The sequence below is a fragment of the Arvicanthis niloticus genome, chromosome 3, assembly GCF_011762505.2.
Source record: "Arvicanthis niloticus isolate mArvNil1 chromosome 3, mArvNil1.pat.X, whole genome shotgun sequence".
Classification (NCBI taxonomy): Eukaryota; Metazoa; Chordata; class Mammalia; order Rodentia; family Muridae; genus Arvicanthis; species Arvicanthis niloticus.
Genome location: NC_047660.1, coordinates 82,488,869 through 82,515,503, shown reverse-complemented (window position 1 = coordinate 82,515,503; position 26,635 = coordinate 82,488,869). Strand labels below are relative to the sequence as shown.

General features: G+C 46.5%; 1 protein-coding gene across 20 annotated transcripts in view; it reads left to right on the top strand.

Moving 5' to 3' along the window:
• Positions 1-26,635, top strand: part of Cacna1d (calcium voltage-gated channel subunit alpha1 D) — a 428,745-nt gene that overhangs the window by 347,994 nt on the left and 54,116 nt on the right. For 19 of the 20 annotated variants that reach the window (XM_076931328.1, XM_076931317.1, XM_076931314.1 and 16 more), the window contains 14 exons: positions 2,743-2,863; positions 5,425-5,539; positions 6,047-6,116; positions 7,293-7,359; positions 7,950-8,097; positions 11,104-11,233; positions 14,391-14,450; positions 16,537-16,643; positions 18,290-18,377; positions 19,439-19,546; positions 19,632-19,684; positions 21,258-21,404; positions 22,992-23,193; positions 25,323-25,481. In XM_076931328.1, the coding sequence (XP_076787443.1) occupies positions 2,743-2,863; positions 5,425-5,539; positions 6,047-6,116; positions 7,293-7,359; positions 7,950-8,097; positions 11,104-11,233; positions 14,391-14,450; positions 16,537-16,643; positions 18,290-18,377; positions 19,439-19,546; positions 19,632-19,684; positions 21,258-21,404; positions 22,992-23,193; positions 25,323-25,481 (1,575 nt within the window). The remainder of the gene's footprint in view (positions 1-2,742; positions 2,864-5,424; positions 5,540-6,046; positions 6,117-7,292; positions 7,360-7,949; positions 8,098-11,103; positions 11,234-14,390; positions 14,451-16,536; positions 16,644-18,289; positions 18,378-19,438; positions 19,547-19,631; positions 19,685-21,257; positions 21,405-22,991; positions 23,194-25,322; positions 25,482-26,635) is intronic. The other variant, XM_076931316.1, reaches the window with a different exon arrangement.

The window sequence follows — 26,635 nt, the reverse complement described above, 5'->3', positions numbered from 1 at the left end:
TACAAATCGAACATTTACTGGTAATGAATCATAAAGATGAAAAAAAACTTAGTGCCTAAACACACATATACACACTCACATACACACATATACACTTTCTTTCTATCTCTCTGTTTCTTACACACCCACACACAAATTAAAAATAAAAAAATAAAAATAAACCTTAAAATTTAAAGAGCATACCTGTGCTAATGCATACGATAAATAGTTAAGTCTTGGGGATGGGAGGGTTGGTAAGCATCTGCCACACATGAAGACTCAGGTTTGGGTCCCCAGGATCTGCATAAGGAGCTGGGTGTGGCAGTTCATTTTTGTAATCCCAGCGTTGGGGAGGCTAACAGAGCAGAAGCAACCTGACCAGTTTGGTGAGCTCCAGCCAGGTTCAGTCAGAGACTCCATAGCAAAACACACAGTGAAGAGTGACCAGGGAAGACACCCAACACTGATGTCTCACCTACACTGGGATATACACCATGTGAATGTTACAGATACATAACACACCCACATGCACATGTGCACGTGCACACACACAGGTGGATCTTGGCTGGACACTAAAAGATGCTGAGCTCATTCATAATTTTTCAATTTATCAATATTTTGAATTTACAATCCTCACTCCTAGAATGCCACTTTCCATAAATGCGTGCCAAACAGCAGAAGTGTGCTTAAGGCCTTCAGAAATCATTGGAAATTCTGCTCCAATCTCCAACTGTAATTTATTTTACAAGTTTATTTAAGCACAATCCAGTCCAAAGATGGGGTAATCTGATCACTACCTGTGAGGAACTATGTATGATAGGTAAATGATGCAAGCCTTTGTTCTGTGTAATTAAGTCCATGTGTTTCATAAGCACAGAAAACTTAGACTGTGCAGTAAAAGTGTTCATAACATACAGTAGTCGGCAGCCCAAGCCAAGAGAGTTCAGGCAGGGCCTGCTGCCGTTGTATGGTGTGAGAGCATGCACAGTGCTAAGTGGGTAGCTGAGAGTCCCTATCCAAGGCTGCGGGGACATTGTGCCATCATGGACCAGTGCTGCCAGGAACATCTCAGCCTCATTAAAGGTTTGATTTGAATTCATTTTTGCTTGCTGTATGTTCTGAAATCTCCAACTTTTGCCAGGATTTTTTATAACCCCATGATCAGTTAAGCAACTCCAGTGAAGTCATACCCCAGGGTTTGAAACCCATGATAAACTATGGTCTTATTTTAAAATCATGGTTTCTTGTTAGTTACTGGTTTTCCTTATTTCTTTGAGGAAACTCTTGTGCAGTTTTTCTCGTAATGTATTCATAAGACACAAACCTTAAACGTTATAAAAAGATACAAACTGGCAATCCTCCCACCCAGCCACTAATCACTTCCTTTGGGTGGTAACTACTGCCACCAGTTTCCTGAGTGATGTTAGATAGGTGTTTGCTCACAGGTGAGAATCGTCTTACCTGCTCACCTATGGTGAGCCTGTACAGAGAGTGGCCAACTCCACTCGCTGTCTGGCATCTTGCTTTAGTTTCTTTTCATCTGTAAGAGATGGGCTACCCTACTTGGTCCACAAAAGGTTACACTTTCCTTCTAAACACATCACAGACTGTAGGTGTGTTTGGGGGTAGCTGCTACTTTACTGGCCTCTTATCTATACCACTCTTCCAACCCAGCCCCCTTCTGTGGTGTAGGTCATGGTTGTTTCTGTGACCAGTGCCTCACTGATGAGTGTTGAGCTATTGCTTGCTCTTGCTCTTATAAACAGTGCTCCAGAGGGTGGAACTGAATACAAAAGCTACACTAGGCACGTGTCGGAGACTAGATGTCTCAGACATGCCCTCTGTGTGGAACTGCTGGGAAAGGGGCCTTGCTCTGACTTGCGACCTCTAACAATGTTCTACTTATACTGAGACCCACTCACTCTCAGGCAGCAGCGTGGAGGCCACCATGCCTCTTCCCTTTGTTGAGCTGGGTGTTTGTATTTCCTGATTGCTTCCAGCCTGACAGGTAAAATGGCTTCTCTTTGTAGTTTTATCAGGAATAAAGTCAAGAGCCACTTTTCTAATTATCTACCCAGTTGCTGTTTGATTCTTGTCTGGATAGAAATTAAAGAATCTTTCTTCTCAGGGGGATAGCATTTAAAAAAAAGTGTTGTCTATATTTGTCTAGTTGGATTTCAGAATGGAATCATCATTAGAGAAGATTTCATTTGAAACTGATTATATCTACTCTTGAGATAGTTTATACACTTGCACAGGACCAAATGCCCTGCTCTGAGAAAGCACAGAGAAATTCCCCGTCTCTGCAGTACGTCAGCTATGTGGAATACTACGTATGGAGTAAAATGAGTGAGAAGAACCTACTCAGTCACGGTCTTCAGAAACATCACTGAACGAAGACAAAAGCCAGTTGTAGAAATATGCTATACTTTATGCTTAAAAAGATCAAGAATACACCAGTGTCCTGTTTCTCTATGTTTATGTTTGTCTGTGGACTTTAATCTATAGTGAAGGTGCCAGACAGGTAGGTACCAAGGTCAGTTGCTCTCTAGGGAGAGGATAGAAACTAGAAGAAATACTCTTACTTGAAAAAACTCAAACAATGTATTGAAGTTTTAACAGGATAACAGATAGATTAGTTTCACTGTGAGCTGGGCCTCTCTAGGCCCTGAGGTGGGAGTTAGCCTTAGCCGAGGAGCTCGGGCAGGGCAGCTGTGGTCTGAGGCTTCTGCCTGCTGTCTGACTCCACCCTCATCTTCTCAGATCCTGACAGGCGAAGACTGGAATGCGGTGATGTATGATGGCATCATGGCCTATGGAGGCCCGTCCTCTTCCGGAATGATTGTCTGTATCTACTTCATCATCCTTTTCATCTGTGGTAACTGTATCCTTTGGACCCACTGGGACTGTGTGGTCGCCATCACTGTCTTGTTTCTTCTGACTCTCCCTGTGTTTGTGGTGGCGACGGAAGCAGCTGTGGGCTAAGGAAGATGAATGCCTTTCCCTAGTTAGCTCCATGCCGACTTTTTATCCGCAAGGCAGATGGGAGCTGTGTAGTATGAGTCATGCCTGAAGATAGCAGTGCTTAAACTGGTGCCAGTAGACCACGAGTGTAGTGTCATGTCTGTATACAGGACAAGCCGGGAAGCCTGAAGATTATGTTGTCATCACTGGGAGGCTAGGGCTACATCCGTGTCTCCCCGTGAGCAGTGACGAGCCACTGATGGTTTGTCCAAGTCTCGCTTTGCTCACCTGTCTATACCATGCTGTACATCTTTCCTCTGGCATGTCTGATTCCTCTTCCCTGCTGAGACTCCTGCAGTTGGCTGCTGGGGGCCATTTTGTTCACCGCCACCAGCCCCTTCAAGTCTTGTAATATTTGCCTGTTGTGTCAGTTTTAACTCTGCCTTCTCCATGCCTAACACAAGACCTACCATACGAAGAGTCTTTGTAATGTAACTGGTGAATGAGCATGAGTCCAGACAAGAAGACCTCATGCTCTCCACACTTCTGATTTAAAACGTCCGACTATGAGTGGCTCCCTAATGGTCCAGACCCCTGGAGCTCATCCCTCTCAGTCTTCTTTAGCACTTTTGGTGAACTTTCTTCAGTATAGAAAGCCTAGGGCTAGCCTGCCCTGTTGTCCTTAGAGACAGTGTTTAATGCTGTGAGATGTCCGGGAAAACTCAATCTTAGCACGTCTACCACATCTCTTGAGTCCCTGGGCTCAATTCTAGTATCCTGTCCTCCAGAGAGATCCTCTGCCCTTTTCTTCCTACTTAGAGATGAGCTCACTGACCTCTGAATCCCCCTCAGATTTTATCTGTATCTGTTGGCTATGTGTGGAGTCTACTGTCCACCGGAACTGTGGTGGATGCCTCCCCCAACCAGATGACAGCTTCATGGGCCTGGAGTCTCCTTTTCTGTGTTTGCATGTTTCTTGGTAAGAGGGTGCATAGTGGCCCCTGAGGACATTTGTCAAGTAGATGGTTTTACTGTAGTCACACTGAGTGCTAGGCTTGAGACTGCTGACTGCTCCCTGCCGTCCCTCCATGTTAAAGTGCTCTGTAGCATATGCCACCATATGAAAGCCTTCAGGAGTTGCTTATGTTTCCTGTCTCCAGCTGGAAGTTATACTGCATTGTCTCTTGTGTCCTCCTAAATCCCCAGTACCCAACAGGGGCTGGCCTGCCCATGGTGCTCTGTAGATATTTCTGAATGAATTCACACAATGCCCTGGTCAAGAAGTCTGGGTCATGCCTCTGAATGCAGGTAGCAAACTGATCCAGATTTGACTCAACTTCGCACAAGTTTACTGTCATTGCAAGGCCGGAGATGGAGTTATTTCTTCATGGGGTCTATTGAGATACATGCTTGACACAGCTGTTCCCAGTGCAGACAACTGTCCAAGTCACCATTGCAAAGCCTCTCAGAAGAGTTTCTAGGTTTCCCATGCTAGCGGATGGTTTTTCTAACTGTTGATGTAACTCACCCAGTTACATCAAGTCCTTTTGAAAGTATTGACTAGAATTAGACGTAATCTTGTTGTGTCCTCCTCACAACAATATTGCTATTAGGCCCTTGGTAGCTTTCACTGATGGATGTGTACAGCAGCCCACATGGAAGTTTCTAATTCACAGGGCATACGGGGCCACAGTCTGCTGGTCCTCTCCCATGGCCCCGCTGTAGGCTGTGCATCAGGCTTAGGGAAACAACCGTAAAACACACGGATTCCCCTCAGATCCCTGGACTTCTTGGTGTTCTTAAATAGCAAGTAAGGAAGAACCACATCTCTTGACTTGATAGTCTTGTTAAGAAAACATTTTTCTAAAAATTCTAGAAAACATCACAAGCAATGTTATCATTTTAAAAACATAAAAGCTTATTCACTTGATACATTGTCACTTACAAAAACCATGGTCAGCCACAGTCTAGCTACAGTGGAGCCTTTAGAACACAGCCTGGCCTCCTCTGGCAGAGATCTAGCTTGCCATTTATAGCAGTCATCTGTGTAGTAAAGAGTAGGCTCTGGCGGCCATGTTAGAGGAGCAAGCCTCCTACTATATTGTGAGATGAGATTATCAGGTTGATCATTCGTGGCCTTTGAAGGCATCTGGTTTGCCATGGAATCACTCATGCTTTCAAAGAAAACAAAACACAGTGTGCTTCGTGAGTGTATAGCAGTATTCAAGCAAGGTGATGATAAAAGTGTACCTTTCCATGGATCTCTGTGGATATTCAGGAGACCCTGCATTGGTTTCTGTGCTTTTCACTTGTGTTTTAAAGTGGGATTTTACCAAGTTCTCCAGTTGTACCAAGTTGAGTGCCGTGCTAAGGACAGTCACCCACTGCCAGCCTGTATGAGCAGAGGAGCGTGACAACAGCATTATCAACTAGATGTAGCTGCCTTTAAAACGTGTTGTACCCTTAAGATTTTCGAACTAGATATCCTGCTGAACGTCTTCTTGGCCATTGCCGTAGACAATTTGGCTGATGCTGAAAGTCTGAACACTGCTCAGAAAGAGGAAGCTGAAGAAAAGGAGAGGAAAAAAATAGCCAGGTAACCTCACGTTCACGGAGGCATTTGCTCAGAGATGCTAGGAGTGCCCAGCCGTATGTCCTGAGGGGTGCTGGGGACACAGACACGCTTCCCAAGAGCTCAGGTTCCTTACTGCTGCTTTGCAGTGATTATGGGTGACCATGTGGTATCAGCTGAAGAGAAGGGACTCTTGGCTAGGAGCCAAGCCCTTGGCTCTCATCCTCCGAGCAAGAATGGAAGTCACACATCCCTGTGCTTAAAGAATCACTGCAGTTAATTTTAGTGTCATAAATTAAGTGATGCATTCAATGCTGATTAGCTCCCGGCTGGGAATTTTAATGAGGTGATCTGTGTGACTCAGGGCTTCATTGCATGAGGTGAACAGGAAGCTCTGAGTTTGGGTTACATTGTACTCTTAGCCTAAGTGTTTCCAGTTGGATTCTGGTCCTTCATCTATCACGGCTGCTTCAGAACCCTGGTTAGCACTTGAATGCATAACATTGGTTTCTTGTGTTCTTTTCTCTATAGAAAAGAAAGCCTAGAAAACAAAAAGAACAACAAACCAGAAGTCAACCAGATAGCCAACAGTGACAACAAGGTATCTTTCCCAAGATAACTTCCCTTGGTTTCAAAATGATTCTGTTGCAGTGTCTCCCTCGCTCTATCACTTATACTGTGAAAGTGTCTTGAGTGTGATATTTTGCTGTGAAAAGTAGAGCTGACCACATAGACATGGGATTCTGAGTTAGATAAGGAGCTGACTAACCAACATTTCACCATAGGATGTGGCTATCTGAGTGATGGACTGTTTGCCGGTTTTGTTTTGAGTTGCAACTGTGTGGTCAGGTGTTGAGGCCCACATTCAGCTTCAATGCTTTGGGGCTAAGTGCTCTGGTCAAGAGAGAGAGTGGGGCTGATGGGGCAAGCGACGCGAAGAATGGAGACAAGACAGAGTGTGTGATCAGGTCTTAAGTCTCGTCCCGTCTCCTCCTTCCATCTCATTTATTGAAAAAAAAAAATCTGGGGTATTTATAAACACAAGCAGGAGAATACAGGTGAAAACATTTTACCACATGCACCATACAGCTGAGGTCACTAAACAGCAAAACAAGCTATGTGGGATAAACAATATATTTATCACAGTGTGCTTCAGCTGTTATAGGCTTTTGAAAACCAAGTCTTTCATCAGGGTATATGGTTCCAGATGGCTGCAAAGTTGATCTAGCCGCTTTCTACTAAAGTCAGCTCCCAACAGTCAGGCATAACCCATGGTCACAGCTATGTCACTATCTTCTTAGTGGGTATTAAAATCAGGGGTTTTAGTAGACCATCTCTGTCCCAGAGATAACTGAAGAATCCAGGTGGTCTAGGAAGCTTCAAGGCTGCACCAGCAGGCTTAATCATACCTATGACAGTGTTGGATATTTCTGTGATGTGTTTGTTCATTGAATTGATAAATGCTGAGTGGCAGTTGCATGGCAAACACTAGACTATCTCCATGGAGCTCACAGTCTAGTTGAGAGACGGGAATCTAAATGTGGTTATCACACAGTGTGTGTGCCTGCCCTGGGATGGCAATCTCCAGCACCCACTAACCGTGTCCTGAGTGGTGGCTTATCTCTTGCCTTCTGGATGAAGGAGAATCTCCAATTACTATCTCTGTGTGGATGCACATGTGTGTGTAAGAACCTTCATGCTGCTGAATGGAAGGCTAGTCCTCTGGCTTTGGCCTTCTGAAGTTGATCAAGTCAGCCTTCCATCTCTGTTTTCCTAGGTTACAATTGATGATTATCAGGAAGAGGCTGAAGATAAGGACCCTTATCCACCCTGTGATGTTCCAGGTATATGGGGCCCAGAGGCCCAGAAGGACTCTCAGTTTGATATGGAGTGGAGGGTGTCACACAGCTGAAGCCACCAAGGCTGTTGGCCCCATTGTCTTGGAGAACAGTTAGCTCTGTGCTTCCCTAAAGTCACAGGCAGCTCAGATGAACTCAATTTCCAGGAGGCAGAGGGGGAAGAGGGACAGGCAGGCTTAGCTTTTGCTTGAACAATAGCTATGGGATGTCGAAGCCCAAAGGCAAGCATGCCTGTGACTCAAAATCCAAGTTTTTTAGACTAAAACTGAGCAGCGGGGTTGTAGGGAAAGAGCCAGCTGCTGGGGTTGGCAGTGAGAGTCTCACCTATGACTACAGCCATATTGTGCCCCGGAAGATGCCTCCTTCCATATCTCATAGCTAAGCATACTAGACAGGAGCATGTCCCACCCCCATGCACATGGAAGCCATAATCTGAATAAAAAGAGAGGTTGTTTTAGTTGGTGGAAGCAGGGGATGTTGTTAAATTTTAAGGCACATTTTAATGCAAAGTTGACAACAATAATTTAAACCCATATGCAATCTTTCACGCCTACAAAAAACTGTTCCATTTAAAGTAGGTGAAGAGGAAGAGGAGGAGGAAGAGGATGAGCCCGAAGTTCCTGCTGGTCCCCGTCCTCGAAGAATCTCAGAGTTGAACATGAAGGAGAAAATTGCACCCATCCCCGAAGGAAGCGCGTTCTTCATTCTTAGCAAGACCAACCCGTAAATACCCTCTTCCTAGTCCCTTCGCTGGTGTCTCTCTCCAGTGACTCTTAAGGGTGGTTGGGGTGGAGTAAAGAAAAGTAGTTCACAACCCACTTCTGATCCTGAATGTTCCTGGACCTACAGGGCCCCTTAAGCTCTCCTCCTCCTCCTTGCCTTTGCCAATCATTCAGCCCTGAGGAAGTGTCCTGTTCCCTTGGGGATACAACAGAGTCCCGGGAAGAGCCTGCTCTAGAATCCCTGCCCTCACAGATGCCACATGGTAACAACTACAGGAGAGTGTCTAGCTCAATAAGACATTCTGGGAGGGCCCGTGGCTCTCCTGTTGTGTACATGGGTACACTGACCATGCTAGGATCCTTTCTTAACACATGGATCTTGTGTTAAGATGCTCCATGGAATGTGAATCCTTCAAGCAGATTCTGCACATCGACTTCAGGTCCCATTTAGGAGCTTTTCTTCCCCCTGTTGAGTTTTATGGTATTGCTCATGATGCTTTATATGCTATAAGCATTTGATTTAGCACAATGATACTGTGCTTAAAATAGCATTCCTCATATTAAAATGATAAGGTGCTTACCAGGAACATGGTAATGACTCACAGACTGAGAGGAAGAAATCTATTTACTAGCTGGTTTCTAGGTTTAAATCATCTGGGATTAAGTGAGCTGCCGGGAGGGGGGGAGGTGGGGGGGGGTGGGCAGCTCCTGGGAAGGTTTCTAGAAGAACTGCAGAAGTAGTTCTTGGCTGTCAGAGAGGAACACTGTGTAATTCACAGGCCCCAGGGAGACTCAGGTGGAAATCAAGGCAGGTTGGAGGCCATGAAACATGAGAGTTTCATGATCTTTTACAAGATTAATTTGTTGGTACTGTGAGTGAATGAATGACAGAAGAACACATGTGCCACCATGCATAGAGAGGTGGGACACATGTGCCACCCTGCACAGAGAGGCTAGTGGCAACTTTATGGGTTTGGTTGTTGATTCTGGAATTGTCAGGCTTCATATAAATCTTTACCTGCTGAATGATCTGGCTAACGCTGATGCTCTTTCTATAGCTCCTCACTGAACATCCTCACAAACAAGCAAACAAATAAACAAACAAAACCTGAAAAGGCTGTGAACTGTTACTGATGCCGTTCATGGCATGTATATGTGTATGGAAGGAATGGGTCTGTTTTCCCAGAAGTCAAGAACATCCCTGCCCCCAGACCCAGCTACTGCAGTGTACAAGCCTTCCAGGAAGTACACAACACTGAGCAACCACACGATGTGAGACCTGGACTGAGGGGTCACCATCCTATAAAGGTGTCTCTTAGTTTTGAAAATGAAAAGGTGTTTTTCCAAAGTCAAAGCCCATCCATATTCTTTAGTCCAAGCAATGAGAGCAGCCAACCAAAGAAAACTTTTGAATCTGAATATTGAGAATAAGGATGCTGTAACCCAGCCCCATGGGACCTCGGGAAGAAGGAGAGGTTCTGATAGGTCCTGAGAGCCATCATGAAAGACTTGGATCTGGTTGAAAGACACAGTGGTCCTCCTTGCTTCCCAGGGTTTCAGGATTCAGTAAGAAGCCCATCACATGACACAATGAGATCCTTGCATGTGAACAAACGACAAGGCAAAGTTCCATTGGCTTCTAAGGACTACTTGTTGTAGATCAACTGTTGAATAAGAATATGAACCACTTTATGGGCTCAGTGGGTAAAGGTGCTTGCCACCAAGCCTGGCAGCTCACGTGTGATCCTTTCATATGATATGGGCCCGTGTGAACAGAGAGAACTGACTCTCAAAAGTTGTCTTTTGTACACTGTGGCCTGTGTGCTCACACACACACACACACACACACACACACACACACGTGAGGGAGAGGGAGAAAGACAGAGAATAAACAAAAGTCATAAGTGTGCTAAGAATAGGACATTTATAACAAACTTTCCAGACAGCCGGAGACTTCAACTCTCACTTCTACAGGTCATATTTGTAAAACAGCCGCTCAGCAGACAAAGATGGGACTGTGTCCCATTCTGTTGCTTTAAAAATCTTTGGTCAGATTACATTTGACAGCGTTTAGGAAAGCACAGAATGACTCACAGAGGAGCAGTCCCAAGAGCAGAAGGCAAGCGTTCCATGAGCTGCAGCGTGGCGAGAGCATCACTGACAGAACTCTGGAATGGGGGAGAAGCAGCCTGTCTGGCTACAGCACCACCCGGGCCTTACTTGAGCGTGGTTTTGTTGGTTGGCAGCTGGTGATTGGCTGGGGCTCAGCCATTTGTTACAGCATTGTCTTCCTAAGTTAGGCCTCCAGTTAGTAGCTGGGTTGTAGTTTGTTGTGTAGTTACTCAAGAGACTTAATTTGGCCCAGTTTCCTTTCATGAGTCAGGTTTTAAGCTGTGGTAGGAAAAATTAGGGATAGACATGTCTAGATTTGAAATCTACCCCTGCTTCTTAGTAGCTTTGTTACCTTAGCATTCCTTCGTAGCTATGAACCTCAGATTCCTCATATTTGTTAAATTATTTTTATGTGTATGAGTGTCTTGCTTGCATATATGTCCGTACTACATATGTGCAATGCCAAAAGAGGCCAGAAGAGGGCATTGCATCCCCGGGATTGGAATTATAGAAGGTTTGTGAGTCGTTGTATAGATGCTGGGAACTGACCCCAGGTCCTCTGAAGAGCAGCCAGTGTTCTTAACCACTGAGCCATCTCTCCATACCACTCCCAGCTTCCATCTTTTGGAGGGACAGTAAACCATGTGTAAGGACTGGATGGAATGGCCTCTGTAGAGTTCCTAGGACAAAACTGCTCATACCACAGTCTGGCTGTAGGCTTCGTGGGACAAATTGTGGGCCATATTGTTTATCCTGAGTGGAAAACAAGAACAACCTAGACTCTGGCCAGCCTCTCCCTGTTCTCCTCTGATGAAGCCTCACACCTTGGAGGACTCCAGCAGGCTCGGGCCCTTGTCTGCCACTTGGTCCATCCATCCGGTGCTTCTCTCCACAGGATCCGTGTGGGTTGCCACAAGCTCATTAACCACCACATCTTCACCAACCTTATCCTGGTCTTCATCATGCTGAGCAGCGCCGCCCTGGCCGCAGAGGACCCCATCCGTAGCCACTCATTCCGCAACACCGTAAGCCTCTGAGGGGGGATGAGGGTGGGACTACCCTGGGCTCAGCCCCAGCCTGCCTGTGTCAGAGAACATCTATACAGCAGGCCCAAGCATGGGAAGCTGGGACTAGAGCTTCCTGTGTTCACTGTATGTGGTACCAGGGGTTGCTTTCTCTGGACAAAGCGAATGGAGTTGCTTAATTAGAAGCCTCTGTACCACTGTTCCTGTCTTCAGGGACTTGTTTGCTCTTTTCTTCTTACTCTGGAGTTTGCTGTCCCCTATTAGAGGCACACTGATAGCTCTTTAGAGTCTGAATGGGAGGAGATGAACCTGCTCCAGCATATGTAGGTCCAGGAACTCTGACCTTGGGCTAGCGAAAGCTCCCTTCTATGTGTAATTTACATAAGGCCACTCAGCTACTCCACTGATGAGAGACACAGGTCAGGGAGAAGACCTGAGACCAAGTTGAGAGGAACAAAAGGCAGTAGTTAAATTTATGATTATTCACTCGTCATCACATCTTAAGGATAATGCCACAGATGTAACTGTTAGGAGACACTTGCCTCTAAATTAGTCTTTGCTTCAGAATCTCTTCCCTAGAAGTTCATCTAACTCACCACTGAGAAAATGCCCAGCCAGGCGGTGGTGGCGCACGCCTTTAATCCCAGCACTTGGGAGGCAGAGGCAGGCGGATTTCTGAGTTTGAGGCCAGCCTGGTCTACAGAGTGAGTTCCAGGACAGCCAGGGCTACACAGAGAAACCCTGTCTCAAAAAAAAAAAAAAAAAAAAGAAAGAAAGAAAGAAAAGAAAATGCCAAAGATATATTCAGACAGCCGTGGGCCTGTTGGCTATCACACCTGCGTCTTGAAAGACAGTGTCAGCTGGCTACCAAGACACTGCCCGGGAGAGGCAGCTTGAGCACAGGCCCTCAGATGTGGCTACCTCTTATGCCAGCAGATCAGTGGCCCGGCTTTGTCTCAGTAACCACGCCTTCATGTGATAGCTCCCCATTTCCAATTCCTGGCAAACCTATTGATGAGGAAAGGACGCTTTCAGGAGACTGTGGAAGGGACTTTCCCTTTGGCTCAGGTGGCTTCCCTGTAAAGATGAAGACAGTGAGCCTGCCTCAGGCCATCCTCACAGACTCAGCTTTGATTAGAGATCCTCAAAGCCATCTTCATTTAGCATTTAAATGGAGTGGACACCTGTCTGTCACCGAGCTCCATCATAAAAATGAAGCACAGGGCAGGAGGGTGTTTAGAGACAAATCATGTTGTCACTGTCAGGCTAGTGCAGGTTAGTCTGTGAGGAGCTAATTTGTTTCTTCTTGTCATCGGCTCTTTCCCAGTGTTCACTTTCTTGTTTTTCCTTGTCTTTTGCTGCTATATGACACTGCAGTGTTTCATTTTAACAGTAGCTGAGTTTCTAGTGACAAGAGAAGTAGAGGCTTCATGAGGAAAGTACTTAAGTCTAAGAACTTGGATTGGCCTCTGGGTACCATGTAAGTGTGGCTGCCAGGTACTTTCAGTGTGGGAAGAGAGGATGAGGGAAAGGTGGGGGCAGGGGCTGATAGTTGACTGGAAAATACACAGTTAGGCAAAGCTGCCTTAGCATTTTCTAGGAGCCCAGAAATGGGGAGTTTGGGAAAAGGTCACCTCTTAGGAGAGCTCCCCTACTTCTGTGGAAGAGAGGCACAGCTCCCCCTTCTGTGGAGGAGAGGCAATGCATGCTCCAGTGGTGGCTCCTACCAAGGAGACAACAAAGCCCTCAGACTCTGGACTATACCCACCAGATTCTTTGCCTGTGACTGGCTTTGTGGCCTGAGAAGATGCCCCTGCCCTCGCATGCTAGGCAAAATGGTCTCCTTCCAACATCGATATCTTCAGTTCTTTCAAAATCATAGATGGGCTGGTAAGATAGGTCAGGAGGGAAAGGTACTTGCCATCATGGCTGACCACCTGAGATCACTCCCGGGACTCAGATGGTAGAAGAAAAGAACTGATAACTAAAAGTTGTCCTCTGACCTTTGTATGTATACTGTGGTATATGCATGTGTCATAGGCGATAGATAGATAGATAGATAGATAGATAGATAGATAGATGGACGGGAGGATGCAGTAAAGCACAGCACACCATATCTGTGAGCTCAGCACCCAGGAGTGTGTACTGGTAGTCTTGGCTGCTGTCTTTCTGGTTGAGAGTCATAGGGTTATCAGCACACTAGTAAGCTTCTTGTTCCTGGACCACTTGCCCTAATTCTGAGTCTTCATGGCTCTGAAAGAAATCAAGAACCTTGCATCAGGAGCTCAGAAGATTTTATAGATAATAGGTGACATTTTCAGGAATGCTGATAGAGCAGCCTATACTAAAAATTGGAATGCTACATCAGTATATTCTTTGCATGGACCCAGAATGGCAGGGATCAGCCTTGAGAGAGAGCAGAGTTTACAGAGTCTGGCAGGAGAAAGACACTAAGTGCAAACCGTATTCACAGACTGAGCCATCCCAGCATATGTGGGTGGGCTAGGGAGATCGCTTGATGATCACATTTTCCGGGGTCCACAGGAACATGGGGAACTTTCAGACTTCTTTTGATGCCATTAGCATTTTTATTTATGTTTTAAAAATTAAAAATGGTAGCCATGTGGTGCTGGGAATTGATCCCCGGGGCCTTGTGCTCAGCTGGCATCCTCAGCTCCATCGCTGACATCGCCGATCGTATTTCTTCACCAATATGAGGCACAGATACATGGCAGCGCATTTTATTCAGCCAAGTTTGAAACTGCAAAATGTATGTGAGTCTCATTTATCAGGGGCTACAACCCAATGGTATCCCATGCAGAGGGAAGGGTATTAACACAGGACTTTCAGAAACAAGCCCCTACGGGCCATGATAGGAGCCTGGGAAGCCAGTCAGCCCAAGCGAGTAAAGAAAGCAACGTTCCCCAACATTCCTTGGAAGTCATAAAGGCGACCTTTGGGTGGGCGAGATGGGTCCTTTTGAATGTCTCAACTCTCCCATGGGAGAAGCCGGGTTGTCCTGCCTGGGAGAAGGTCCTCTGAATGTGAGTTGGGGGTTCTGCTCTTGGGCAAGGATCTGCCACAGCTTGCCTGTGTGCCTTGTGCTGCCTGCCGTGTGTTGTGCCTTGCTCTGACTGCTGCGTGTTGTGCCTTGCAGATACTGGGCTACTTTGACTATGCCTTCACAGCCATCTTTACGGTTGAAATCCTGTTAAAGGTAACACATTTCTCCTTGACTCCCTCTACCATGTAGCCACAGCAGTAATGGTTGCGCTCTTTGCTTCCCTTCCAGATACTAGGTTATGCGGACTACGTCTTCACGGGTACTTTTGCTTTTGAGATCATTTTAAAGGTAACAGGCCGGCCAGCCCTCTGACCTCGGCCCCTCCTGTGCTTGAAGCACAGGAGAGATGCGTGAAGTGCTTTGAGCTTTTTTTTTCTTCTGTGATCAAGTTGAACTTTTTTAAACTATAGGATTTTTTTTTCACCTATGACCATTCCAACATGTTTTTGCAGTTTTTCTTTAACTTTGAGTGCATGCAGGAGCTATGTTGACTTCACATTCTAGTTGGAATTGCATTTTGTTCTTTAAAAAAAAAATCCTCTGAAATTGGTTTACTGACAATGAGTATAGCGCTCTATGTAAATGTCCTTCTGCCCTTCTTGACATCAGAGTGAGAAGAAAAGTACCTCTGAGGTGACAGGAGCCACTGACTCCTTGTTCCTGGGACCACATGGTGGTTTCTGTGTCCTTAAATAGTAACCTACTTCTCTCTTGCAATGGGTCTTGCAAGATAAGCTGGCTCTACTTGTGTGGAGATGTTCTGTATCTCTTTCAATGGGATGGGCTTACATTTGCACAGACCAAAGGTGTACCTGAATGTACTGCCCATGCATGGTCTACCAGGTGGTGTCACTGTGTGCGCTATGTCCCACCTGTGAGCACCCCATGGGGAAGTTCCTTCCTAGATGCTCAGAGGCCTGGAGACACAGCAGAGGTCTAGGAGCCTCCAGAAGTTAGGTCTTCTGATACTGTTGTTACAGGCAAGGCAACTCCTCATGGGAAGAAACTGGGAACGAAGAGTCTTAACTACAGTTGTCTTTAAAGTATTTTGAGGTTTATTCGTGTACATCTAAAAAAGCAGTACTTTATGTTGGACAACTAGGGACTTGGGCTCCTCACAAAAGCTTTCACTGAGAAAACCTCAAATAAAGAGGACAGAGAGTGGTCCCTTTGTGTCACTGATATTGATAATGAGTTCAAAACCACCCTCCCCAAATATGTTTCACTCTGTTTCAAATCTTATAAAAGTTTGGGTTTTCTTGCCTAAACATAGGCCCGTGGGTTAGCTCTCTCTACACCCGGGCTGGGCAGAACAGTGGCCAAGGTTTATGGCCCTGTGGTAAAAACCTTGCACAAAATGTGCAGAGTCCCTGCTCCAGGTTCTTGTTTTTTGTCGTTTGCTGACTGTCCCTCAAGCTGAATTAAGGAGCAAGGTCCATAGAGCCGTTAGCCTGATTGTTTGAGGTCTGCCTTTTTGAACTGTTACTCGTTCATGGGCTTTGGGACAAATATAATCCTGGGTTCTTTAACACTGTATTTTTCCCATCAGAGCACTTTCTTATTGAACTCTTCCTATCATCAGCAGAAACATCACTAGAACACCCACTATGTGTGCTCCTGCTAAACAAGGTGTTCAGTGACAACAAGAGTTCAGTGACAACAACAGCCTCCTTGCTATACCTAATGCTTATAGAGTAACCAGACTCAGAAGAGCTGGGAATGGGAAAGCCATTAATGCTGGAGCAGCTAAGTTAAGGAGGAAAGTACACCAGGCATGCCGGAGCCAGGTAGACCAGGTGTGCTGGAGCCAGGCAATGCCTCCAGCTCCCACTGAGAAGGTTTAAAGAAAACGCTCTATGCTCTGTGGCTTTAGAGCGGCCAGGCCAGCACTGTATTGGTAAGCTCAGGTGTGAGGCAGTGAAGGTCTCCTAAGCATAGTCATGAGCACTCCCTCCCTACACGGGCTTTTTGGACTTGCCAGAGTTCTGTTCTCATTTAAATAAACTCTGAATTGGTCTCTTTACAAATGTGCCTGCAATTGGCTACCTCTTTCCATCTTTGCTGAAGGAAGTTAAGCAGTCACTCAGCCCCGCTGGTGTGTGTCTGTCTTCCTTGTATGCAGCCATTAATGCAGTCATACTTCTGCCAAGAGTTTGGGAAGAGCCCAGGTTTTTGCACAGTTGGTTTTAAACCCTGGAGGGGAGGAGAGAGAGTAAACGCCATGTGATTCTGTTTACAGATGACAACTTTTGGAGCGTTCTTGCACAAAGGGGCTTTCTGCAGGAACTACTTCAATTTGCTGGACATGCTGGTCGTTGGGGTGTCTCTGGTGTCGTTTGGGATTCAGTAAGTATTTATGTGTCTGTAGAATGAATCTACATAGGGAATTTAGGCCTAATTCACTCAAGCTGGGCACTGTCTGCTGATTACAGCCAGAATGGCTTAATTTGCCTGGTGACAGAAAGTGCTGGGGCCATTTGTGCTAGCTTTCAACAGCAGATGAAAGACAGTTTGACTAGGAGAGGGACAAATGGGCTTCTTCGCAGGCCTCATCCAAGACTTCAAGCACCCTCTCTCGGGGTGGCAGTTTTCTTTCACTGCAGGAAAAGCTTGGCCTTGGTGGTCTCTTGGCATCCCTTCCTCTCCCTGTGCTTGTAGGATACATGGCTGCAGTGACCTTTGGGGGCACTTAAGAGTCTCTGATGATGCTGTGCAGTACCCAGGGCAGTCGCCCGTGTTTGCATCTTCTGTGGCCTCATTTCACTTCCTGCCGGCCTGTGAGCATCTGTGCTCTCGTGCTGTCCCATGTGTGCACGCACGTACAGAAGCCCCTTAGATATCAGAACCTGGGGAAAACTGTAAGCCAGGCACTGGGAAACCACTGAATTAGACCACTCTGGGAAGAAAGACAGTTTATTTGGGAATCAAACTTCTAGGCTGTTTCTGAGGTCAAGGGTCAGAGCAGGGGCCAGAGAACAGTGGCTGCAGGAAAAGCCTTGTTAGTTTTATGGAGACAGGTAGTGACAGGAGGGTGGGTGTGGGCCAGGGCAGCCTGAGAGTTAGCACAGGACTTTGATCTGTTGCAGGCTGTTTGGGTAAGTCAGGAGTTAGATGCCGTTGTCCATTGCCCATGGGGGCAGATAAAGGAAGTTTTCCTGACTAAAACCTGTTCCCAAGGAGTGATAAGTTTAGGTTTTTGTTTACCTGATACCAGTTCTTCTGCTTACCCAGTCAGAATCCGGCCTACTGTTTAGGACACTGTCAACTCTGGCTGCTGCCTGGGAACAGAAGCTCTGAGCTCATTTCCTGGTAGAGCCTCCAGACTAGTCTCTCCAGGGCTCTCAGCAACCTCTGAGCTGTGCACACTCTTTCCTGCTTCTCTTCTTTGCACACTCCCCCTGCCCCAGGCCTGTGCTCCAGCCACACCCAGACATCTGGGATGCTGAGACTCAGCTGCCTTTGTATGCACTGCTGCTGTGGCCCAAGCTCCTCTCCCCTCTGTCAGCTAACTCTTTGCTCCTTTGGGACTCACTTGAAACCACCTCCCTGAGAGGCCTTCCCAGTTGCCCCTCAGGTCACACCACATCATCCCCACTTTAGAGGAACATACTGCATTTCTATACCCCCACTGCCCAGGGGTGTGTGCTCATCTCTCCTACCAGATTTAGCTACTTGGGGGCCAGAAAAGCCCTGGCAACAAAGCACAGGTCCCCAGACTTAAACACAGAAATCTAAATGTCAGGAACCTCGTATTTACATTAACATAACAAAATTTGAAAATTGTGTCATAAAGGCAGCTGTGTGCCTGAAGTAGGGGCCCTGCCAGGTCCTTCAGGAGGCAGGAGGCATGCTTTATTGCATAAAGGAACAGAGAGACTCCACATGGTTGTGAAGTGTCTTTAAGAGATAGATGGTCAGATGAAGCAAGTGATCTCAAGGCTTTTATCCAGCCATAACACACACCGCTTACTTTCTTATTTGTCCCTCCTTAGATCCAGCGCCATCTCTGTTGTGAAGATTCTGAGGGTTTTGAGGGTCTTGAGGCCTCTCAGAGCAATCAACAGAGCAAAAGGACTTAAGGTATTGACCCTTTCCATGGAGTGGGGCTGGCTTGTGTTGGGGAGGGCTGCAGTTACTAACTGTTCTTGTCTGGAGATGAGCTGAGACCTGGTGGGTTTCAGAGTGGGGCATTTCCACACACACAAAACAACAACAATAACAACAACAACAACAACAACAAAAAAAAACCTGCCTCTGCCACATACTGTATTCTAAAGATGAAAGACAGCTTGGCAGGTAAGAACACTTGCTATGCATTAGCCCAAGCGTTAGAACCCAAGTCAAATCCTAGACCCTGTTAAAAAGCCATGCGTGCTCTCACACACCAGAAACCCCAGCACTATCTGTGAGGTGGCTGAGAAAGGAAGGAGCTTCCTGGTGACTGTTCTTCCTCTGGGCTCATTGAGAAACCCCATCTTAAGAGTATAAAGTCGAGGCTGATATAGCAGAGCATGAAATGTCCTCTTCTGCTCGCCTCAAAGAACAGGCATGCTCATGAGAGCATGTACCCATACATATAATATGTATTGCTACACACATACACACAGCAGAAATTACTTTCTTTTTTTGTTAATTAGAGATACTAGTCATTATAATCGCAGTAATTATTTGGTACTTCTTTATCAATAGTCTTTTTGTGTGTTTAAGTTGTGAATGTGCTCACACAGAGTATATACCAGGCTAGAGGGTTTACACTTCTGTAAAGTCTTTCTGGGATGGGGATCTTGTGAGCCTATGTGCAGGAGGTTTTTCTTTCAACTAAAACAACTTCTTTGGAGAAAGCCCAAGAAAGGTGTTTTGGGGACCAATAGAATGGCTCAGTGGGTTAAGGCACTTGCCACTAAGCCTCATGACCTGAGTCTAATCCCTGGGACCCATGTGGAAGAGAGAACCAGATCCTGTATGTTATCCTCTGCCTCTGAATATACATGTACACATTAATAAATGTAATATAAGATTAATAAAAATAAAAGTGCATGTCAAATTGGCCATAATACTCGCACAGGAAAACTTGCCTCATGGGTAAATCCACGGAAGGACAGTAGCAACCTTCTATCCTCCCCGCCCCCTTCCTTCCACAGCATGTAGTCCAGTGTGTCTTTGTGGCCATCCGAACCATTGGCAACATCATGATCGTCACGACCCTGCTCCAGTTCATGTTTGCATGCATTGGGGTCCAGCTGTTCAAGGTAGGCGTGTGTCTTGCTCACCGAGGGCTGGAGTTGGGTTCCCTAAGGAGAGCCTGTATTGACGATTCGTCTGCTTTGTATCTAGGGGAAGTTCTACCGTTGCACAGATGAAGCCAAAAGTAACCCTGAGGAGTGCAGGTGGGTATCCTGAGAGCAGCCTAGGGAATTGGATTCAATCAGGTTAGCATTTCAGAGGTTTCTGTCAAGGCCTGTCCACTCAGCTCAGGCCTGGAAGGATGATGCTTGGTCTTTTGTTGTTTGTTTATATATATTTTCAAGTCCAGGCAAAACTCAAGTAAAGTAAAATCACTTCCATTCAGTGTAGTCAAATTATTGTCTAGTCAGGACCTTGCTCAAGTTTTGAAACATTTTTCTCATCCCAAAAGAATGTAGGTAGCTCTAGCTACTTAGTATGGAGCCTGTCAACTTGGGGAAGGAGCTCTGAAATAAATGACGAAGGGTCACCAGTATCTGAGGAATGTGAACAGTACTCTCCCAAGTCAGACTTTCCCAGAGCCCAGGAGTGGGCTACCTTCTTCTAGAAGACTTGTCACTCTTTGCCCCCTGGCCCTATTTTGATCCTTGCCCACATTTTGGCATATTTCTGTTCATAACAGCCAATAGAGGAGAGACAGCAAGAAATGTTCACATCTCATAATTCAAGATATTCAGTAAATATGGAATTTTCACAGTCCACACATACATTGCCCAGAGCTTAAGGCTACAGAAAATCCATGTCCTTGCCCTTTAAAGTTACAGCCGGTGGGGATCTAGCTGCCTGCCTCATATGCATTGGTTTGGGTTTCCTTGAACAAATGATGTGGCTGTGGGACATCAGGTACAATTTGCCTATGACTACATACAGCTCCAAAGATGCTATCAGCTCAGGCCAAGGGATGCAGAGCATCCCACAAGTTGATTAGTGCAGGCACACTGTGGCTATGCTGGTCCTTGCCCCTAGCTGCCTGTTGTGAAATGGCAGTAATAAAATGAATGTACTTGTGGGCTCAGAGCAAGCACAGAGCCTGGGCCATGCTGTTCCTTCCACATGTCTAACACAGCATGGTGCTTGGGGTTGGCAGCAAAGGCATAATTTATGAATGAAAGTATAAGCACCTCCATGAAAGAAAAGTGTCAACTGCCCATGGCTGGCACACACTAGTGCTCATTCTGTATCATGATCCTGAGCGCCTTCCACAAGGACAGTTCTGTAAGAAATGGTGTGTGGCAGCAGTTACAGAATTCTTTTGGAAGGAAAATTGTTAATATCAAAGGTATGTAAAGGAAGAGATCTGTTGAAACTAGAATGTGGATAAGCAGATAGATACCTCAGCTTGTTTCTCAAGAGTTTATGGAATTCTCTGTGGCCAAAGTATTGATTCTTCCACATGTGTTTCCAGCCTGTCTTATGTGAGAAATGGTTGCTGTTTGGTCAGAGCTAGTTGCCAACAGATACACGCTGTTTGTCTAGCTGTTCCTGCCCCAGAAAGTTCACTTTGCACTAGACACTACTAGGGAGTTACTTGAGCTATAGAGCAGATTAAATGTGGGAAGAGCAGGGGAGAAGCTCCTGGCCTGTGCTGGGACTACATGGAATATGGCCACATGGGTATGTGGCCTGGCTGGGACTACATGGAATGTTCTAGAGGTGGGACTAACATTGTCATGTATGAAGCCAAGATGACTCTAACAGGGGGCTCTTCCTCTACAGGGGGCTCTTCATTCTTTATAAGGACGGTGATGTCGACAGTCCTGTGGTCCGTGAGAGGATCTGGCAAAATAGTGATTTCAATTTTGACAATGTCCTTTCGGCTATGATGGCTCTCTTCACGGTCTCGACTTTTGAGGGCTGGCCCGCGTGAGTATAAAGAACATCTAGTCTCCAACAAGGTCCCTGTTTGCTCCTTGGGGACTCTATGCTGTCTTCCTTCCTGGAGTGGGTTCTACTTTTGCTCTTCACAGCTAGCAAGCTTGCCTGTGACTAACGTTGGGCAACTTGTCATCATTTTTTGCCCATCATGGTTCCTCCATCAGAACAGGCCGGTGTTAAACATCCGCGTCTTACTTCTGGCTCTCAGATGTGAAGTGCCTGGGCAGCATCTCTGGGTGTGGTTAAGGAGGTCCTAAGAGGCATTTGCTATATAAACTTCTGTTGGTGCTCAAAGGGGATTTGACAGCATCCAAACTGTCATTCATTCATTCATTCATTCATTCACTCATGATACAGAATGAGCACTAGTGTGTGCCAGCCATGGGCAGTTGACACTTTTCTTTCATGGAGGTGCTTATACTTTCATTCATAAATTATGCCTTTGCTGCCAACCCCATGCACCATGCTGTGTTAGACATGTGGAAGGAACAGCATGGCCCAGGCTCTGTGCTTGCTCTGAGCCCAGAGCCCAGAACTAGTAGAAATGTCTCGTAGTCATACCTAGTACAGAAGAGGGTCTGAATTCGTGGCTGAGATCTGGGTGAGTAAGGATCCCAGAACATAAAGAAGGAAACAAAGAAAGGGCAAGGGGGAACCTTGGCCATTCTGTTGTTTTTCTTCAGATATCCCATGCCTAGAGGAGCTTCAGGAGGTGAGTGCCCAGGCTGGTTCTTGCTGGCTGCCAGGGCTCTAGGAGAGGCTGTGACAGATATTCTCAGAAGTTCTGTGGGCAGTTGAGTAGCACTTGCTCACTAGGAAATTGATCTTGGGAAAAGCTCCACTCTGACAAGACACCGTGGCAATGTCAGGTTTGGGATGCTGTGCTTCAGTTAGCCACTGGGGCAGCTGACAGGATATGAGCCAGCCTGGGGCTCCAAGCTACAGGACCTGAGCCCAGCTCTGGACTCTGCTGCTGAGGACCATGATCTTGTGACTTTGGCACTTGGATACCTCTGTGGCCATTGATAAAAAGGGGATGGTGGTAATATCTGCCCCTCTAGAGGCAAGTAAAGATAAAAGTAGAGGATGTGAACACTTTTGCATCATGGCCTGGGGTCCTGGAGGCCTGACTGCATTAGAGTGGGCTAGTCTAAGTTAGGGTGTTTCATGGTGATGCTCTTCTTCAGAGTCCTGTCATATGTTAGAACTTTCCTTTTGGGTAGAGGATATCTGTCAGTGAATACACAATTTTCAGTTCCTTCAATAGGTCGATATGATGCTCTTTATCTCTTATCTGTTCATAGAAGGTTGCATTGCTGACTGTGAAATCCTTTTGATTTTTTAGTTCTCCAGATATTCTTTGAATGATTCTATCTGGGTAACCTGTCATCTACATACCAGCTATCTGGGCCTTCCTCAGTGACCTGGCTGTGTTCAGAGGCCTTCATGTCCCTCCCCCAACACACACATACTGTGACTGTGCAGATGGATTCTGGGAGCATCAGGCGGTGCCATGGGCTGGGCTACATGGGCTGTGGGGTTGTTGGGTTCTTACCCAGTTTTCCCGTCCTCCAGGTTGCTGTACAAAGCTATCGACTCAAACGGAGAGAACGTTGGTCCTGTCTACAACTACCGTGTGGAGATCTCCATCTTCTTCATCATCTACATCATCATCGTTGCCTTCTTCATGATGAACATCTTTGTGGGCTTTGTCATTGTCACCTTCCAGGAACAGGGAGAAAAGGAGTATAAGAACTGTGAGCTGGACAAGAATCAGGTTAAAGTCACACCCTGTTTGTGCTTCTGTCCCTCGAGCAAGAGCAGAGCACCTCCTCCCTCGGTGGCCTTCTCTACACAGAGGAGAGAGAGGGCTCAGGCCCTGTTCAGAGCACACTGTCAGCCATGTTGAGTCTCTGTAGAGTTAGTCACCAGACACAGAATAGACTATGACTGGGGAAAACAATCCCCAAGCTTGTGATAAGAAATCAGAGAGCGCTGAGGGCATAACCCATGGTCATGGCTGGCCAGTGATGGTTTAAGACACTTACTCGGTAGGTAATGTGAGCCAGAGCCAGAGATCACACACATAAGCTTCCACAGTCCCCCATGGAGAGGTTCTGGAGTCCGCTCACTGCAAACTTTCTTCACCTTGTGTTCTTCATGTTGTGAGCTGGTCATTATCGTTTGTGCTTCCAAGGCACAACTGTAGGGTAGGGAGCAGAATCCCTGGCTCCACCCACTCAATACACTGGCATCCATTTTCTCTAGTAGGGAATGGAAATATTCCCAGAGTCTGCCAGATGACTTTAAGGCCCACTGTTGCCTTCAACTAAAATATGCTGCCATTTGGTAGGAAGAGTCAGAAAATTTGAGTGCGGCACTAAAGTTGTTGGCTTTATTTATCCTTCTTGTTTTAGATGATCTGGTAGAAGTAAATGCCTTGTCTCTAACTATGATAGAGCCAGGAACCTGGGAGCCTGTACTCTGCTCTGCCTGTACCTGCTCTGTGACCTTGGGTGCATCTCTGCTCCTGGGGTCTTGGCCCCTTCACTCGTTTAGAGATCATTTATGACAGAATGAAGGAGGTGCACCTTAGACATTCTTTTGAACCTTTAGCACATGAGATTGGAAGTCTCTTCTGAGAGGTTCCCCCTGTCTTCTGTAAGGGGCATCTCTGCTTTATGGTAACTAGATGATCAAGGATGATCTGGGAGTGCCACCTTCCTGCAGTGGTAGCCATGGCATTATGAGGTATCCCTGCCCAAGTGGCAACTAGGACCATTCTGTTTGTTTGTTTGTTTGTTTGTTTTTTTGTTTTTTGTTTTTTGAGACAGGGTTTCTCTGTGTAGTTATGGCTGTTCTGGAACTCACTCTGTAGACCAGGCTGGCCTTGAACTCAGAAATCCACCTGCCTCTGCCTCCCAAGTGCTGGGATTAAAGGCGTGCGCCACCACTGCCCGGCCAGGACCATTCTGGAAATGTGAGGATGTATGTGTTGACATGGTTTGTGGAAGAACTTTTCCTATGTCTTACCAGTGATAATCTGGGAAAGTCTGGCTTATCTCTTTGCCTACTCAAGGAGGGCAAGTGAGGGTAAAGACAGGTGAACCATATAGGACTGGTACTAGGTGTCTTTGAGAACCCAAAGCCTCAAATCTGGTGTCTCTGGAGTCAGAGTGACACCAAGTCACAAACACAAAAACTTGTCTGGAGCCTGCTGTGTCTACAGTGCAGGCGTGGGGGAGTGGGGCAGGAATAAGCCTTGAGATCAGTTAGAGACTCCCTCTGGGGCTGGCTCCAAACAGTGACTAGTCTCTGTCCCCGAGTGAGTAGGACAGTGGTCTGTTTAGAGCCAACCTTAGTTCAACCTAACCTTCATTACTAACCATTCTCTAGAGATGCTTAAATGAGCATGGTAAACACCCATTCCCGTAAGACTGGATAGGCATCTTCTGTGATCTGCTAGAGTATCCAGGGAGCTTCCAACCGCAGGAAGTAAACTCAGCCTCTAAGGCTTTTGAAGAGTTCATGCCGGCTGTTAGGTGGCTTCCTCTTGTGGAGGACCTGATATCACCACCTTCTGGCTGAGAGGAAAGGTCCTTACAAGGCTCGCTTGGTCCAAGTCCCCCCACACCCACCCCTGCCTAAGAGACAGTGCCGAGCCTCAGCAAAATTTGCATGAGTTGTGTCCACAGGTCCCAGCCAGTACAGTGGCTGCTCTACTTGCTTCTGACGTCACCATGAGGCAAGTGCTAGATCCTACCAGAGACCCCATGGGACTTTTTCACTGTTGTTCATGGTCCCTTCCTGGAAGGCCAGTGGGAGCTCTTCTATGAAGATGGCCACTATGTGCTCCTTCCCCGGAGGCTCTGAAAACCCCTCTGTTGCCTTTTTCTACCTTTGCAGCGTCAGTGTGTTGAATATGCCTTGAAAGCACGCCCCTTAAGGAGATACATCCCCAAAAACCCATACCAGTACAAGTTCTGGTACGTGGTGAACTCCTCGCCCTTCGAATATATGATGTTTGTCCTCATCATGCTCAACACGCTCTGCCTGGCCATGCAGGTAAAAATGGAGATCGTTGTGGGGGCCATGTCTAGGTGTGCCGCACATCCCTCTCCCCCAGATCCTGATGGCAGCATGTTCCACCTCCCAGGAGAAGGGGTGCAACTTTCTGATAAGCCTGAACTAGTGGTCAGAGTTCTGTTCTGCCTGACTGATGTCATGGCAGATATACAAGGTCGCATTTATGTTTGGACCTGCCTGGGCAGATGGCTGTGGGTATCGCTCCCATGGAGCCTGGGTGTGGTGTTCAGTATGGATTATAGGACCCAAGAGCGGATGAGTACCAAAACCCTGATGCCACACAGACTTCAGCTTCTGTCCTGGCTCCATCCTTGCCAGCTGGTGGTCTTGAGAACCTTACCCCATGCCACACTCTCCTTATGAGTAATGTGGGAAATCTGCCACACCTACCTCGGAGCAAAGGACTCTGTTGAATTCTTTGAGTCCGGCACTTTGAAATTACTTTTAGATATTTGTATTTAATTTTACATGTATGGATGTTTGCTGCCATGTATGTATGTGCACCATGTGTGAGCCTGGTGCCCACAGAAGTTAGAATAGGGCTTTGAATCTTCTGGAACTGGAGTTGTGGGTAAACTGTGAGCTATCGTGTGGGTGCCAGGAACTGAACCCAGGTCCTCTGTAAGAACAAGTGTTCTTAACCTTTGAGCCATCTTTCTAGCCCTAAAGTCTGACACTTTGGTCTGAACCTGCCACAGTGGCACTAAATGTTGAAAAGGAAAATGGAAATTACATTCCTGACTTTAGGGGCTCCTGGTGTGGTAGTGCATGATTTTCTAGTTTTTGAAATATTGGCCTAAATTACAGTAACTCCTTGCTGATCCGATCAAGTCAGATTGCGGGACGGTGTTGACAGTGAACCTTTAAGAAGTTATTGTCCGATAGATAGGACACCACGTCAGGAAGCCAGGACCGAGGTCTGCAACCAGATTCTGCCCAGGCTTGAGAAACTTAAGCAAATCAAACTCTCAGTTTTCTGTAGAAGCCAGGCCTACAGTCAAGCACACATTTTCAGACGCAGTTTTAATCTTAATAATGAAAAGGTCTGTATGCTGACCTAGGGAAAAAGTGTAAAGCCCGGGTAATACTTTAAAGCCAGGCTTTAATGAGACATAAACCTAAATAGTATAAGA